Raw genomic sequence first — 15300 nt, 5'->3', positions numbered from 1 at the left:
TAAGACATTTCACAGCAAGCTGACTGATGCTTTCTGTATAGGCAGTGGAGGCAGGATTATATACTTTTCTTCCAAATACCAAGTGTCCCAAGAGTTATATAACTGCTAGTCAATATCCTAAATTATGTAGATATCACATTCTGGAGTTGATTCCTGGCTCCCTCCCTCCAAATGGCACTTCTAACTGTCCTAAATTTTAGTGGGAAAAGTCAATTTTGTTTCTTAGGGCTAACACTTAAAAAGTAAACTTTACTTGCCTATTGAGTGTTTTTAGAGAATCATGAGCAAACAGCTGCTGAATATACAAACAATGAATTGATTTCCTACTACTTTGGATTTTAAGGGATGGAGAGGGTGAGGGGGGAATGGACAATAAGAAACTTGTGCCTTATATTCCCAGTTACAGCCTCTTTCTGAACATTTTTCTTTCATTAATGCACAAGAAAATTACAGACTTGCCTTGTGAGGTCGAAAATAGAGATACAGGCTGAGAGGAAGAAACAAAGGAATCTGAAAGAAAATATATAGGATGAGAATTTGACAACCTCACACAGAAATTTTTAAAACTTTTCTGCCAATCAGATTTAGTAATGCACTGCTAGAGTTCCACTCACCTGGCAGCAAAATTTTATTTTAACATTAAGGACCTCCAAAAACGGATCAGATCAACTGGTTTGCTAAACACATCCTTACCACTAAAGAAGTGCTGGAGAGAAGAACACCTTTTCTGTAAGAATAACTTCAATTATAGCATTCATAGATTTAGAACTGGGAAGGAACATTAGAAATCACCTAGTCCAGTTACCCTGATAAGGAAATGGAGGCTCAGAACTGAAAAAGGGACTTACAGCTAAGTAAGGAATGAAGTCAAGATTCAAACGCCATTATTAAGTCAAATCCAGTGCCGAATTTCCCCTGTACCACATTCTACTGTTACTTGTGGGGGGAAAAGAGAAGATAGTAACTTATATTTGCCCTAGAGTAAGTTTTCAAGTGCCTAACAGGTGAGTAGCTAAGGGTGCAGAATAAAAACAAAAATCTTTTGGACATGACCAGTTAAAAAACTTGTTTTACTTGACTATGCCTATTTGTTACAAATATCTTGTTTTTTTTAGAGGTGGGAGGGAAAGAAAATATTTTTGTTAACTGAAGAAAAATTAAATTTAAAAACATTTATAAGTGCATCTTAAGAGTAATTTATTGATGTGAGCAATTTGCAAATTATGTGTGCTTTCTAGAGTTACCAAACACTTATCAATAAGGGATCCAAATACAATCTTCACTTTTTAAAATTATAGCTCTCCAAACCTTCTGATTTCTATAGTTATAGTTTTTTTCAGTTTTGAATGTTTTACACATTAATCTTAACCATACAGAATAAAAATACTTAACACTGAAGAAAACACTTTTCTAAAAGATAAGCCTATAGGCACTAATTATAAAATGCCCAGGAACAAGTATGCAACATCTATCCATAAACACCCAGACAGAATTCAGTTAATAAACTTTATATTACATACAAGTAAAATCAATCAAAATAAGCATAAAGATAAAATAATATCTTTTCCCTCTTTCATATGAAATGGTGCCACAACTTTGGAAAATCACATATTATTAATGATAGTAGCTAGCATTTATATAACCTTAAGCTTTTCACATGTTTTCTCATTTAATCCTCAAAACAATCTTGGTGTAGATGTTGTTAGTGTCCTTATTTTAAATATTAAGCAACTTGCTCAGGTCACATAGCCAGTGTCTGAGGCAGGATATGAACTCATGTCAAGCTCAGCACTCTCTCCACTGTGCCCCCACAGCTGAGTTGGTGATTCCAATTCTAAAGAGAAAACCAACACTCCATTTATTGCTACAAATATCCCTTTTCCTTTATTCCTTAATAAGCTTATTTACCTATTTCTTTAATGTTTCCAGATGATCTCACTCCTATATGTATTTACCAGCACCTTGAAATCTCTTCACAACTAGTGTTTGAAACCTGAACAAACCAGAAAAACCAAATGGCAAATTCAATGCCAAAAATTACATTAGGCTGGCATTAAGGGAATGAGATCCTACCAATGTGCCAGCTTGTCTTTCCTTCTTTCCCCTACTTAACACACCATTTTGGCGGAAAATTTTTAACATGAGACCATTAATGATGCACCGCATATTTACTGATAAAGAGCAAAGATAACCAATCAGAATTTGCATCAAGATCGTATAGGCATCTATTAACAGATTCACAATGTAAGAGATCTTCCATACTTCATTCCATAAGGACAATTGGTTTATGGAGCTGGACTGAAGAATGGTGGTTTTGAGACTCAAACTCGTCTAAATCCAGTACAAATCTCAAAGCCAAACTGTAGTATCTTGTCATAAAAACAGCATTCAAGGGGCGGCCAGGTAGCACAGCAAGTAAGAGCACCGGCTCCAGTGTTGGGATGACCTGGAGATCGAATCCTGGGCTCAGACACTTAGCACCCACCCAGAAACACCTGGCCATGTAACCTTGAGCGTTACTTAACCCCAATTGCTAAAAAACAAAAACAAACAGCATTCAAGCAAAACAGACTTATGGCATCTGTTAAATAACAGAACAGTACGCTGCAATGAATAACCAAAATTTAAAGGATCCTCTAAATTTTCAGGCAGGCCAGCTGTCACTTTAGCACTTATCTGAAAGATGTACTTCATGTAAAAAAAATGGCTGTCTTATTCATCCTAGCCCAGTGTCTCGAATGTATTAATGACCCAAAAGACTGGCTGAATTGAATTACCCAATTTAGATTATTTAGTCTGCATTTAAAGAATTAAAGTTTAAATGAAAAGCTTAAAAATAGACAGTGGAATTAAAAAGGCCTGTAATCAAAAAGAAGTATGTTTCATTTCCATTACTAGAGGGGGTAGATGACTCTGATAAACACCTAATTGCATCCATCTCAACATTTTTCCTTAATCTGGCTTTCTTTAAAAAGATTTCCTCCAGGTGGCTAGGTGGCAGAGTGAATAGAGACTGGCCCTGGAGTCAGGAGGATTGGAGTTAAAATCCGATCTCAGGCACTTAAGACAAAAACTAGCCCTGTGACCTTGGGCAAGTCACTTAACACCAACTGCCCCCCCCCCCAAAAAAATTCCTCTACATGAATCTTCACACTCTGATACTACTAAGGTTATAACTAACCACTAATGAATATAGAAATGAAAAGTGACTGGCTTTCTAGCATTAAACTGCAAAACTAGCCATGGATGAATTCAAAACTGAATTTTAATGCACCTATTACCCAAACAGACACAACTTTGTTCGGTCGTATGGACAAATGCTAGCTTTCATACTCAGTGTTACTCTATGTTCAATTATTTTCAATTTTTAAAAAATTCTCAGCTTAGATACACAAAAAGCATTTTTACATACGAAGTACAAAATGATGAATACTGACACTGTAAATGAAGCCATGAATTTCTATCCCTTATCTTTTTTTAAAAGCATTAATCCAATTCATTACTCTCAAAACTATCCTATGTTTCTGGACTTCCTTCTGTAGACTTTTTAAAAGTTTCCAATGGCCCCCCCTTTTTTTTCACCAGTATTACTACTCCTAATACCCCTAATTCATTTAAAAACAGAAGGGAAAAAAAAACCCCATAGTCAAGCAAAACAATCCACAAGTGGCCAGGTCCAAAGATGTTTGCTCTGTTCAATGCTTTTGAAAAAGAATTGTACTTTTTTCACTTTCCAGAATAATTTTATTCTGTTATTTTTTGTTCTCTTCCAAGCCCATAATGCTCTGAAAACTCATACACAATTTCAAAAACTAATTATCGTCAATTCCCACCTGGGACAACTAGCTTCATTACAAAATCAGTAAACAACAATTAAGCTGAAGCTGTCTAGTAAAAACATCAACACCAAAATATTCCAATTCCAAAAAATAAAGTTTTGGAATTTTAGTAAAATATTTAATTCTCAAAAGCATATTCTTTGTCCCCTCATCCTCCAATCCCAGCTCTGTTATGGGAGGAAGTTTGTCTGAGCTACTGCAGTGGCTCTAAGACTTGTTGGTCTCCGGACACTCCTGGAGAATTTTAAAGATTGAGGATGGATCCCAGAGATCTTTTTGTAATGTGGATTACTACTGATATTTACTGTATTGGAAATTAAAACATCTCAGTATTACTATGAAAAGTAATATGACCTGGAGGACTCCCTCACTTCCAGTGTGGCTGATCAGTAATAAGGTAACATCCTATATAAGGCATATGAGCACGAAGACTTTGAAAAACCCTGTGGTCATTCACAAAGAATGAAGAACTACAGGTGGCCCCACAGGGCAGAAGAACCAAGCCAGGGCTGAACTCCTCAACACCTTTTCGAGCCCAGCCTCATGGCCTCTTCATGTTAGCGGTCTCCTCTGCTTAGTCTTCCCTATGGCTACACTACCAAGAGCTGGGAAGCATTTCATGTTCCTCTGGTGCTGATGACGATGTAAAGTAAATATAAGAGGGAGAACAAGGCAAACCCTTCTTGCAAAAGAATTACCACTAGAAAGTGTAATGAAGCAAACAGGCTTCTGAAAGTGGTTAGCTTGCAAGAATCTGGACTACTGAAGCTTAAACAGGACTACCGTGTTTCCCCGATAATAAGACACTGTCTTATTAATTTTTTTGGAAAGAAAAACACCAGAGGGCTTATTTTCAGGGGAGGGCTTATGTTGTCCTGCCTCAGCTCTCCTCCACGGCACTGCTCTCAATGGCGCCAGCAAGCAAATCACTGGGGAAGAACAGTATGACAGCGCTCACTGCTGCAGCTCTGATTGAATGCAGTGCGGAGTGCGTTTGGGGGGGGATAGGATGGTGCATACAGAGGGTACCGTAATGTAGCGTGTAGCGCAGGGGATGACCTTCACTACAGTAGCAATCTCAATAGGGCTTATTTTCGGGGGAGGGCTTATTTTAGAGGAATCTTACACAGTAAGGGGAGGGCTTATTTTCGGGATAGGTCTTATTATCGGGGAAACACGGTATTTTTATTTATGTCCTTGTCTCCTCCCCAATCACAAAAAGCAAGTTAAAGATGGCTTGGCTTGTTGTCTGATGTAGGAACTTTGCCCACTAGAGAAGACCAGTCTTTCATTACAGTCACAGAAACCTTCTGGGCCTCGGTTACCTCATTTGTAAAATGAGACTGGCCTAGAACTTTTAAGTCCCCTCCAGCTTGGATCATATTAATGAAATTAAGTAGACAATTTTTAAATTATGTTAGAATACTTAATGTGAATGTTTACAACAAATAAAATATAGCAATATGCCTTGGCAAAAAAAAAGGGGGGGGAATGGAAGAGTCAAATTTACCTATAAATAAAACTGTATGGGAAGTTAGGGTCATTTTATCTAGGAGCACAATATTTTGATGTGGAAGAACTTAATGGCCAACTGGTACAATTTCTTATCTTACAGATTAAAAATAAGGTCATTGGTGGAAAAAACCCTATAACTGTGAAGTAAAATGATTTAAATAATGCAGCACTTTTTAAAGATAAAAGAACTTGTACTCTGCCCCCCAAAACCCACTGAATTATCCTTGTAAGAGTCCAAATTATTATCTAATGAAAGGTATTCAAATGGCAAACCTAGTTTAGCTTTCCTGGTTTTCATTTGCTTGAATAATTCAATCCCGCCTTTGTCAATAACTGATATTCTAAACTTTGAGGTATCAATTTCTTCAGGACATGGAATATACTAAATTATGAAGCTTCAAGTCAGGACTCTGTCATTCTATTGACCGTTGAATTCATCCAGGTGACCCCGAACTATTTCCAACCCCCTTCTGCCTCATGCTCTTCCATCTAATCAATAAAATTATAATACTCCTCAACATTAAGAAATTTCAAGCTGATGATTAAGCTGTACATTAATTTTGTTTATAGAAGTTACAGCATGTACCTTTACCAATCTTTCCTAAAGCAATAACCTTCCTAAGACAATCTTCCAAACCCCCCACCCCCAAAATCCAATCTGTACAACAGGATTGGTTTTAGGTCCTCCACAGTCAACCACAATGGCTTAAGGGTCATGCTTTTTTACTAAGTAGAGACTTAAAAATCAAAGATCAGAACCAGAAGGCTGCTGCTCAAAGTCATAAAAAAGAACTACACATCTAAGGACAACAGGTGCCACTCTGGGACTTCCTGCAGTTACACTGCCACCATGACAAAATGTTTTTTGAACCACAGAAATACTTTGAAAGAACTCAATGCAATTACACGCAATGGTCAGTCTTATTTTAAGTGTCTTTATATTTTAGATATAGCTATATATAAAAACAATCCATCATAGAAAAGCCCACAAACAACTCAGAGCTGCATTTATCAAAGGTAAGGAAATTTCCTGGCAACTGTTATGTTGGTATGCACCACATAAACTGAACCAGTAAACCAGCTATTCAGTTGGATTAATAATTTGTAATTTGCTTTGCTAAAGTACCAAATTACTTTGCTAAAGAACTAAATTATCCTGACCATAAAGTGTGTATCCTAGTATAAGTCACTGCAACAAGGGAAACAAATAACGGGCTCAGCACATGACACACAAAGTTGCTAATTTCTTCGCCAAATCTGTGGATTTAAGTCTGTGCCCTTCTACACTCATCAGAATATAATACACTCTAGAAATAAGGCTATTCTATAGCAAACTACATTTCTCCAAAGGAATTTAATTTAAAAATGGAAATTGAATTCTACTTGCTTGACTTCCCCACCATCAATTCAATTCTTAAACAATAAGTAACATTTATATTAAAGTTTGCAAAACTCTTTACACATGCAGCTTTGTGAGGAAGGTGTTGGCAGCCAGGTGGTGCAGTGAATAGAGAACTGGACTTTCGGTCAGGAAGCTCAGAGTTCAAATCCAACCTCAGCTCCTTTCTGTGTGAACCTGGACAAACCACTTACCCACTGTCTGCCTCAGTTTACTCATCTTTTCTTTTGTCTTTTGGAGGGCAATTGGGGTTAAGTAACTTGCCCGAGGTTACATGAATAGTTTTTTTTGTGTGTGTGGGCTCTGAGTCCGGAACCGAACTCGGGTCCTCCTGACTCTGGGGCCGGCATTTTGCTCACTGTGCCACCTAGCCGCCCCAGTTTACTCATCTTTAAACTAGGAATAATAGTGGTACTTACTGCCCAGGATAGTTGTAAGAATGAAATGAAATAATATTTGCAAAATGTCTTGCAAATTTTAAAGCACGACATACATGCTAGTTATTAGTTTAATTATTCCCATCTGACAGAGGAGGAAACAAGCTCAGAGAGGTTACAACTTGCCCACAATCATACAGCTACTTAAGTATGGGAGGCAGAATTTAAACCCAGGCTTTTCTTCCTCGAATCATTCGGCTATGATCCTTTACCCACATATCTGAAATGTACACACAGATGATTATTTTAGTAAAGCTGGTAGATGCTTTTTTCAAAACTGGCAAAATACACCCAATAAAATGCTAGTCACAATTCTGTATTCTAAACTCCCCTTAAAATCCTAAAGACAAAGGAGAGACCTTACAATTTTTTTTTTGCTTCTTTTTTTTTTTTTTGGAGGGAGAAGGCTGAGCAATTGGGGTTAATCGACATGCCTGAGGTCACAAGGCTAGTATAAGTGTTAAGTCTCAGGTCATATTTGAACTCAGGTCCTCCTGACTCCAGGGCCAGTACTCTATTCACTGTGACACCCAGCAGCCCCAACCTTACAATTTTTTAAAGCTCTTGGCAGGAAAATAAAGCATTTTTGGAAGGGGAAAATATGAAGAATCTCTAAAGAGTACAACTTGGAATAACTACTTGCAATTAATTTCCTATCTACTAGGTTGCTTTTCAGAATGGCTGTTATTTGTAAATTATACCTATAGATGAAAATTACATTGAAAAGATCTTGGGGAAGGGAATATGAATAGAATGATTTTGCCAGCAGAATCTACTCAAAAACATTATTTTGTATTTACTCTGAATATGCCAGATTGGGGACTATGATTTCATTAACAACTCCAGGTTAAAGAAAATTCCTGTACCGATGCAGCCTAGCACCTTCTTTGCAATTAGTCTTAGAGAGTTACCTAAAGGGCACAAAGAAGTTAGGTGGCTTGGGGAAGGCCACACAGGTGGTTCTTCGAAGATCATCCAGGCCACACAAGGCCAGTTCTCCATCTATCTCATCGGAAGACCCCTGTATTCTGCAGATATTTTGCACACTTACCTACATTCACTTGGTTTTCCCCCTGTAAAACATAAGCTACTTGAAAGCAGGAATTGTTTCCTTTTTGTCTTTGTATGTTCAGGACTGGGAGACAGGCTCTCCAATTCTTGCTGACTAGATTGTCTACAATCACCTTACCTGTTGTTTTCTTTATTCTATTGGTGGGAGTTTCCATATTCAAGTACAATCACTATGCTTTATGGCAACACTTATGGTGAAAATGCTACGGGGGAGGGGCGGCCAGGTGGCTCAGCGAGTAAGAGCACCGGCTCCAGTGTTGGGATGACCTGGAGATCGAATCCCGGGCTCAGACACTCAGCACCACACCCAGAAATATCTGGCCGTGTAACCTTGAGCAAGTTACTTAACCCCGATTGCTTAAAAAAAAAAAAATGCTACAGGGAACAAATGACCATCAATAATGCCAACTCCATGAGAACACAGCTTCAGTCCTAACTTCCTTCCCTTAAAAAATCAGCTGTAAGGGTAGCAGGGCTAAGGTGTGGACAGAAAGGTCACCTGGGAGAATAACTGACTCATTTGGCTTATTAGCAGAAGGGAAAGACCCTCCAGCACTTAGAGTGGAAAGTCTGTGATCATCTACTTCTGTTCCTATTCATCACAAAGGGCACAAACTAATCAGGCTTGCAATGCTGACCTTCATCCTTATTCTGCATGGAACTTTTGCCATAATAAACTTTCACTGACTGTTTAATGGACATAATTCTTCATAGTCACATTGTGAAAAAACTATATCAAGTACTCAAAGATTTGTTGAAGCAACTCTAATATTTAGGTATTTAGGATGCAAATTTAAACATATTTAATTGGCCTGCTGGGGTATGAACATGTGACTTTCAAAAAGTCCACTCAAGGGAGAGGAACCAGTGGGAGTTACCATCAAAGAGAATTAAATCCAAACTGGAGAGGTTCCCATCCAGGTACTGGTCAGTCAACAAGTATTTGTTAATAAGCACTTACTATGTGCTAGGTACTCTAAGCCCTGATGATACAAAAAAAAGGGTCCTATCCTCAAGAAGCTCCCATTCTAATGGAGGAAACAACATGCAAATTCTGAAGATACGAGATTTACAGTGGAAAATGTAAGCTAACATGGAGCTGTAGGGAGAGAGGGAGAAGACAAGAACAGCCTAGTCTACCATGAGGTGGGTTTTAAGCCAAGTCTCTAAGGAAGCCAGGGAGGTCAGCTGAGGTAGAGGAGGTATATTCAGGCACCAGGGTCAACCAACAAAAAGACATGGGTGAGGAGACGGAGGAACAATGAGAAGGCCTGGGTGGCTGGATCATCAGGTAGACTTTCCGGAATAATGCATAAGAAGACAGGCTACAAAAGACAAATGGAGGCTCTGAGGCCCCTTCTAACACTAGCATTTTGTGATTCTAGTTTGGTTTTGAAAATGTCTAAGAGGTTTTTTAGAAGAAAATACCATACAGGTTAGTTACTCCAGCACATCATTTATGAGAATAAAAACTCCAGACTGTGGCAAGTTAGAGAATTTCCCAAGACATTTCATATGATAGTACAAAATGAAGGGAATGCATTTCAATTTATAGTAAACAGATCCTGAATTATATTTGGCTAGCAGAAGCAACTACTATATAATATCCTTGGATTTACTATTAATGAAAAAAAAAAATCAGTCCCTTTCACTTCAATTCCAACATTAACACTTATTTCTTCCTTGAAAGGTATAAATCTGGGAAGTCACCATCCTGACCTCCTTCTTGTCCTGTATAACACTGTCTACTTAATACCATGCTTGCTGATACATTATCTCAGTTGATCCTCAGAAGTCCATGAGGCAACCAGAGTATAAGACAACCTCAATTTACAAAAGAGGAAACTACACGCCCAGAGCTGACTGACACAAGCTGTCCTCCTCAAGGTCACATGATTACAAGTCTTCTCCTACCTTAAGAACCTATCTCCTGCCTCATGCTACTAGGTGACATTAGTATTTGGTCATATAAAAATGCTAGAAAGGGAATCCAAGAAAAAAAATTTTCCAGCCCTCCATCATAGGATTTCTTGTTATATCCAAAACCATTTAAAAATTCACAGAATCTCAACTTGGAAGACACTTTAGAGATTATCTCAACCTCATTCTCACATTTTACAGAATAGTAAATAGCGCTTTAAGGGTCAATTTGCCTAAGGTTTTGCAGCTGCTAGTTAAATACAATAAATTTGGAACCCGTCAGAAAACTGTAAAACTTATATAGATCTAATTCCACCATTGGACAGACTAACCAAGACAGAAAACTGTTGACTGCATTATTCCACAAAGACTTTCTCCCCTTTAATTCTTGATTCTCTAAACCCAAGATTTCCTTGATGGAAGTTGATCCCATCACTCTTTTAAAAGAAAGTTATGATAGGGTACAAACAGGTCTATCTAGACTTTCTTGGCTGGTATTAACTTCCAGGAAAGTCACAAAAGTAGCAAACAAGGAAGTGAAGCACAGCAAATGACAAGGATTTAAGAAAAACACCTCTAAATAGCTTGGCATGATATTACTGCCTTAAGGATACTATTATGACACATGCCTTAGACTTCACAAACTCATTAAAATTAGAACAAAAGGTATTTAAAATTAAATCTGAGAATAACCAACTTCGACTTATTTTTATGCAAGCAGAAGGCTGATTGCTACTATTAGAGCTGTGGAAACCATTTTGCAACGAGGAAGCTTCAGCAATGAAGTGGTGACTACATACTGGAGTATCTTTATATGCAACTTTTGTATTAAGTGCAGGACCTAAATATAGAGATGTTGCAGAAGGCTCACAGAAGCTATACTGTGTAAAGGAGACATCTGGGTCTTTCTACCTTGGTATTTAATAATAAGTGTTGAAGACATGTAAAACAAAATCGTCATTGTTATCTTATGTGTGAACAATGTACCACCTAAGAGTCTCCAACAAATCTGTCATGAGGAAAATTAGTATGTAATAGCTTAGTGCCACATACAGGAAGAAATATGCAGTTAAAAAAGAACAAGCTAGGAATTGTTAATTATTTGTATTACAAAAAGCTTTCCAAACAAGATTCTTTCCTTTAAAAGGAAATTTTGAACAAAAATATTTATTCACATAAATACTTAGATATCATTTATTGTGGTAAGAAAGGAAAATTATCACATCAAGTAAGAAATGGAGGAAACTTTAGAGACAATGCATAACAAGCCCTTTATTTTATAAATGAGAAAACTGAGGTTGACTTTTCAAGAAATAAAGGTATGAAAGCTTTAAAATTATAATGTTAGGTAATGCAAAAATATGAGAGTATTTACTAACGTTTAATGTATGCACAAGTTTTGGGGACCGTGCCCATTACATATGAGGAATTTCATTTCTAGTTACAAAGTGTTTTATACATGCAAACACATTTAGGATATACCCATGTATGGACATATCGTATAAATATGGACATACTGACAAAAGTATAAGTATTAACTTTTTGAAAAAATGATGTGATATTTAGCAGTTATCATGAAAACCTACCTTAAAAGATGTATTATGTGTAAAGAAAAAAAATTTAACTGAATGTTGTGTAATTTTAGTGACCATGTTTAGGCCTGAAAAATATATTTCCTTCCCTTCTTTGCAGGGGAGGGGAACTATGGATATGGAATATTGTACATACTGTCAAGACTTGGTTGATATGCTGGTTAATTTCAAGGAATTATTTTTTCCTTTTTTCTTTGTTCTAAGTGGACAAGAGAAAGGTTCATTTAGAAATGGGTGATGGAAAATCAAGACATTAATAAAATTTTCTTAGAGAAAATCAGTTACACCACCCTTAGCAGTGAATAGTACAATAAATGAAAAAAAAAATGGTGGCTAAAGCAAATGACACCAAAGATAAAAGAAAATATTAGCTGTGTCACTAGACAGCTTTACTATGTAACAAAATCATGTCAACATGTCCCCATTAATAAAGATGGACAGTTTTTTCAAAGACAGACAGCAACAGAAGTATCCTTAAAGTGATTTCCTTTATGCAAAAACTGCAAATTTTAGAAGTAAACGTTAGTGCTTCCTCTAGCCAATACTTCCATGAGCATATGGCACAAAGGTTTCATTCCCAGAACTATGGTCTAGACCAAAGGTGTCAAACACAGGAGAGTGCCGCCCCGACCAGTTTATAAACATAACTGGTAAATATTTAACAAAATAAATAAAAGCAATAAAACACAGATAATGTTTTAAAACAAAGGTACTGGCAAAGATCCTTCCCTACGGATTAGTGGCCCTCTATTTTTCTATTTGACACCACCGGTCTAAAACACAAAATGAAATTGAAATTAAATAGTATGCATACATTAGAAAACAAAGGAACCCAACAAGGCAGATAATACCCAAAACTCCGAGTAGCTAAAGGCGAGGAATAATGCCCCTCCCATAAACCGAGTTGCTTGGTGACAGAACTGCGTTTCCCCTAGAATTTGGAAGGCAGAGAAAAATGTGGAGAAATAGCTGTAGAACGTTCCCAAATCTGCTGCCTCACTCCCCAGAAGCGCAGCTAAAGCCCTGACCTAAGGAAACAGGCGGCTTCTGCTTCAAGAACCACAAGCACACTGGGAAACCCAAGGGGACGGGAAGCCACGGAACAGGTGCGAAGCAGAGCACTCGCTTCTACTCAGGGGGGCAGCACCCCTCCGCCGCAGCTCGGGCCCTTTAACGAGGGTCACCCGCCCGCGGGCCCCGCTCCCCTCCGCCAGGCATCCGCAGTGCGGCTCTGGGCGAGGGGGCGCAGCACAAAGGCGCCGGGCGGGGGGAGCTCGGCCTCGCGCGCCCGCCCGCCCTCCCGGGGCTCCCACGCTGCACAAACAGCCGACCCGCCCCCGGCCCCCGCCTGAAGGGGCAGGGGGGGCCCGCTCCGCAGTCCGAGGCCCGACCCTTCCCCCACCTCACTCGCCATTTCCCAGGGTCCCCCCCCCCCCCCACACAGTAGGTGCCAGCGGACGGCCCTACTAGGCCCGGCTGGGCGTGGACCCCTCCTGCCCCCTCATCCCGCAGCCCTGCAGCCGCGGCGGAGGAGCTGGGGCTCCTGCGAGCTCCGTGTCCGTGGGGAGGGGTGCCCAGCCCCCACTGCAGAGCCGCCCTCCCCGCCTTTGCTCTTCTACGTGCCGCCCCCACCCCAGAGCCCCTCCACCCTCCACACCCACGCTCTGCAAAGGGAGGGAGCGGGGTATCACCCCCCCCCCCCCCATGTCCTCTCCCTCCCGTCTTCCCCTCCCCCTGCCCGTGTTTTCCCACGGCCCCACCCCGGGGCCCCGGCCCCACCCCCACCCCCACGCTCGAGGCAAAGTCACCGGCGCGGCTAAGGATTACCACCTGAGGCTCCCTCCCCAGACCCTGTCGGGGTCACCCCCCGACCCCAGCCGGGGGCCCCCGGTCTCGCCCCTCCCCCCCGTCCCCCGGGCCCCCCCCCCCGTCAGTCCGTCCTCCGTCCCTGCCGCCCCGCCCCCCCCCCCCTCGGTCCCTGCGCCCCGCGCCCCCCCCCCTCTGCGGCTTCTGGCCGCCCCTCCCCCTCCTCACCCGCACAGGACGAGGCGCAGCTCTTGACCCCCAGGCCTGGGCAGGTCCCGGGGCTTCCCCCGCCGCCCGCCGCGGGCCCTGCGGCATCGGCCCCAGACGACGACGACGAGACTGATGGGGACTGGGTGGCCGCCGACGGCTCCGCCATGGCCTCGCCAATGGGAGGCGGAAAGGGCAGAGGCGAGGCGAGAAGACGAGGACCGGGACAACGGCGAGGCGAGCAGCGGCTCCGGCTCCGAGCGCGGACGGCGAGCGACTGACTGACTGACTGACTGACTGACTGGCGGCCGAGCTCAGGAGGAGCGGGGGAGGGGCGCCGAGCTCGGGCGCGCGCCGGAGAGGACGCGCAGGCGCACTGTGGCCCCGAGCCCGGCGGGAGGAGGTAGGCGGCGGCCGTGCCGGGCCCGCAGCGGAGCCAGTGCGCAAGCGCGGGAACCTCTCCCACTGCCCCCCCCCCCCCCGCGCGCCCGCGCGCCCCCCCCCCCCCCCCCCCCTCCTCCCCACTCCTGCAGAGCTAGCGAGGGGCGGAGGCTGTGCCGGTACTGGAGCCCCGCCCCCAGGCGCAGTCTCGGCTCTTGGGAGCACGTGTCTCGGGGCTGGAGAAGCGTCCCCCGCAGCGTCTGTGTGTCCGGCTGCTGCTTCGCGGGGAGCGTTCCCTGTCCTGCCACCCCACCCCAAGAATGGGAGTTCGTCGGGTGTCCAAGACGTGTTTGGCCCCTGGTCCCCGCTGCTCCCGGCCCCCGCCATTCCCCTCTCCCCGTCTCCCCCCCTCCCCGGGCTCGGGCTGGAAGTGCTGGAAGGGTCGAGCTCCGAGCTGACGCCCCGCTGGGACGCCGTATTGATTGAGTATTGCCTCGAGGGGATAGTGGCACCTGCTGCAGGGGTGTTAGGGGCTGTGGGCCACCCCTTCCATACGGGGAGTGCTCTGCAAACCTGGGGGGCGACCCACGTGCTAGCTGCCAGTCATCACCACCCAGGGCCTTGCTGGGGCCCTAAAAGAGTGAAAATCCCTGGAAGTGGCAGAGGCAGCTGGCCTCGCCCTCCAGGCCTTTTCATGCTCTTCCCTGGGCAAGAAGAGAATCTGCTGCCCGGAGAAAACCAGGGGGCGGAGATTTGGGGCTGAAAGGAGCCTGGGGGGGGGGGGGTCAGCAGGCAGGACGGAATGCGGCTTGCCCAGCTGGCGCAGGCTGGCTCTGGAGGAATGGGGTCAGTTCTTCTAAAGAGAAAGGCCCCCCACAGAGCAGCTGGCATGGGTAGGATGGATGGGGAGGTGGAGAGTTACAAAGAAAACAATGGGCACAGACTGAATACACTGAATTTTAGGGAAAGGCCCAATGGTGCCTTCCCTAGCAGACATTTTGGCAGGCTAACAGAGGTCCCCAAGTGGAAGGGGTTCTGTATGTGCCTTTGTATATTGTATACAGGAGAGAGAACTGTCCCTTCTCTACAGACCTTTGAGCAGAATCTGCTTGAGACCACTTGTCCGTATTTTC

At 42.7% G+C, this 15300-nt stretch overlaps 1 protein-coding gene across 1 annotated transcript in view; it reads right to left on the bottom strand.

The window, feature by feature from the left end:
* RTN3 (reticulon 3) overlaps positions 1–14128 on the bottom strand; it is a 54730-nt gene extending 40602 nt beyond the window's left edge. Inside the window, exon 1 of the mRNA XM_069066196.1 lies at positions 13808–14128. Within this exon, the coding sequence (XP_068922297.1) occupies positions 13808–13955 (148 nt within the window). The 5' untranslated portion in view covers positions 13956–14128. The remainder of the gene's footprint in view (positions 1–13807) is intronic.
* Positions 14129–15300: the final 1172 nt, after the last annotated feature.

Source organism: Petaurus breviceps, unplaced genomic scaffold (genome assembly GCF_028583685.1).
Source record: "Petaurus breviceps papuanus isolate PSGF00001 unplaced genomic scaffold, PetGlider_PUasm1.0 90721, whole genome shotgun sequence".
NCBI classification, from domain to species: Eukaryota; Metazoa; Chordata; class Mammalia; order Diprotodontia; family Petauridae; genus Petaurus; species Petaurus breviceps.
The sequence above is the reverse complement of the archived record's forward strand: the minus strand, read 5'-3'. Positions and strand labels throughout refer to the sequence as shown.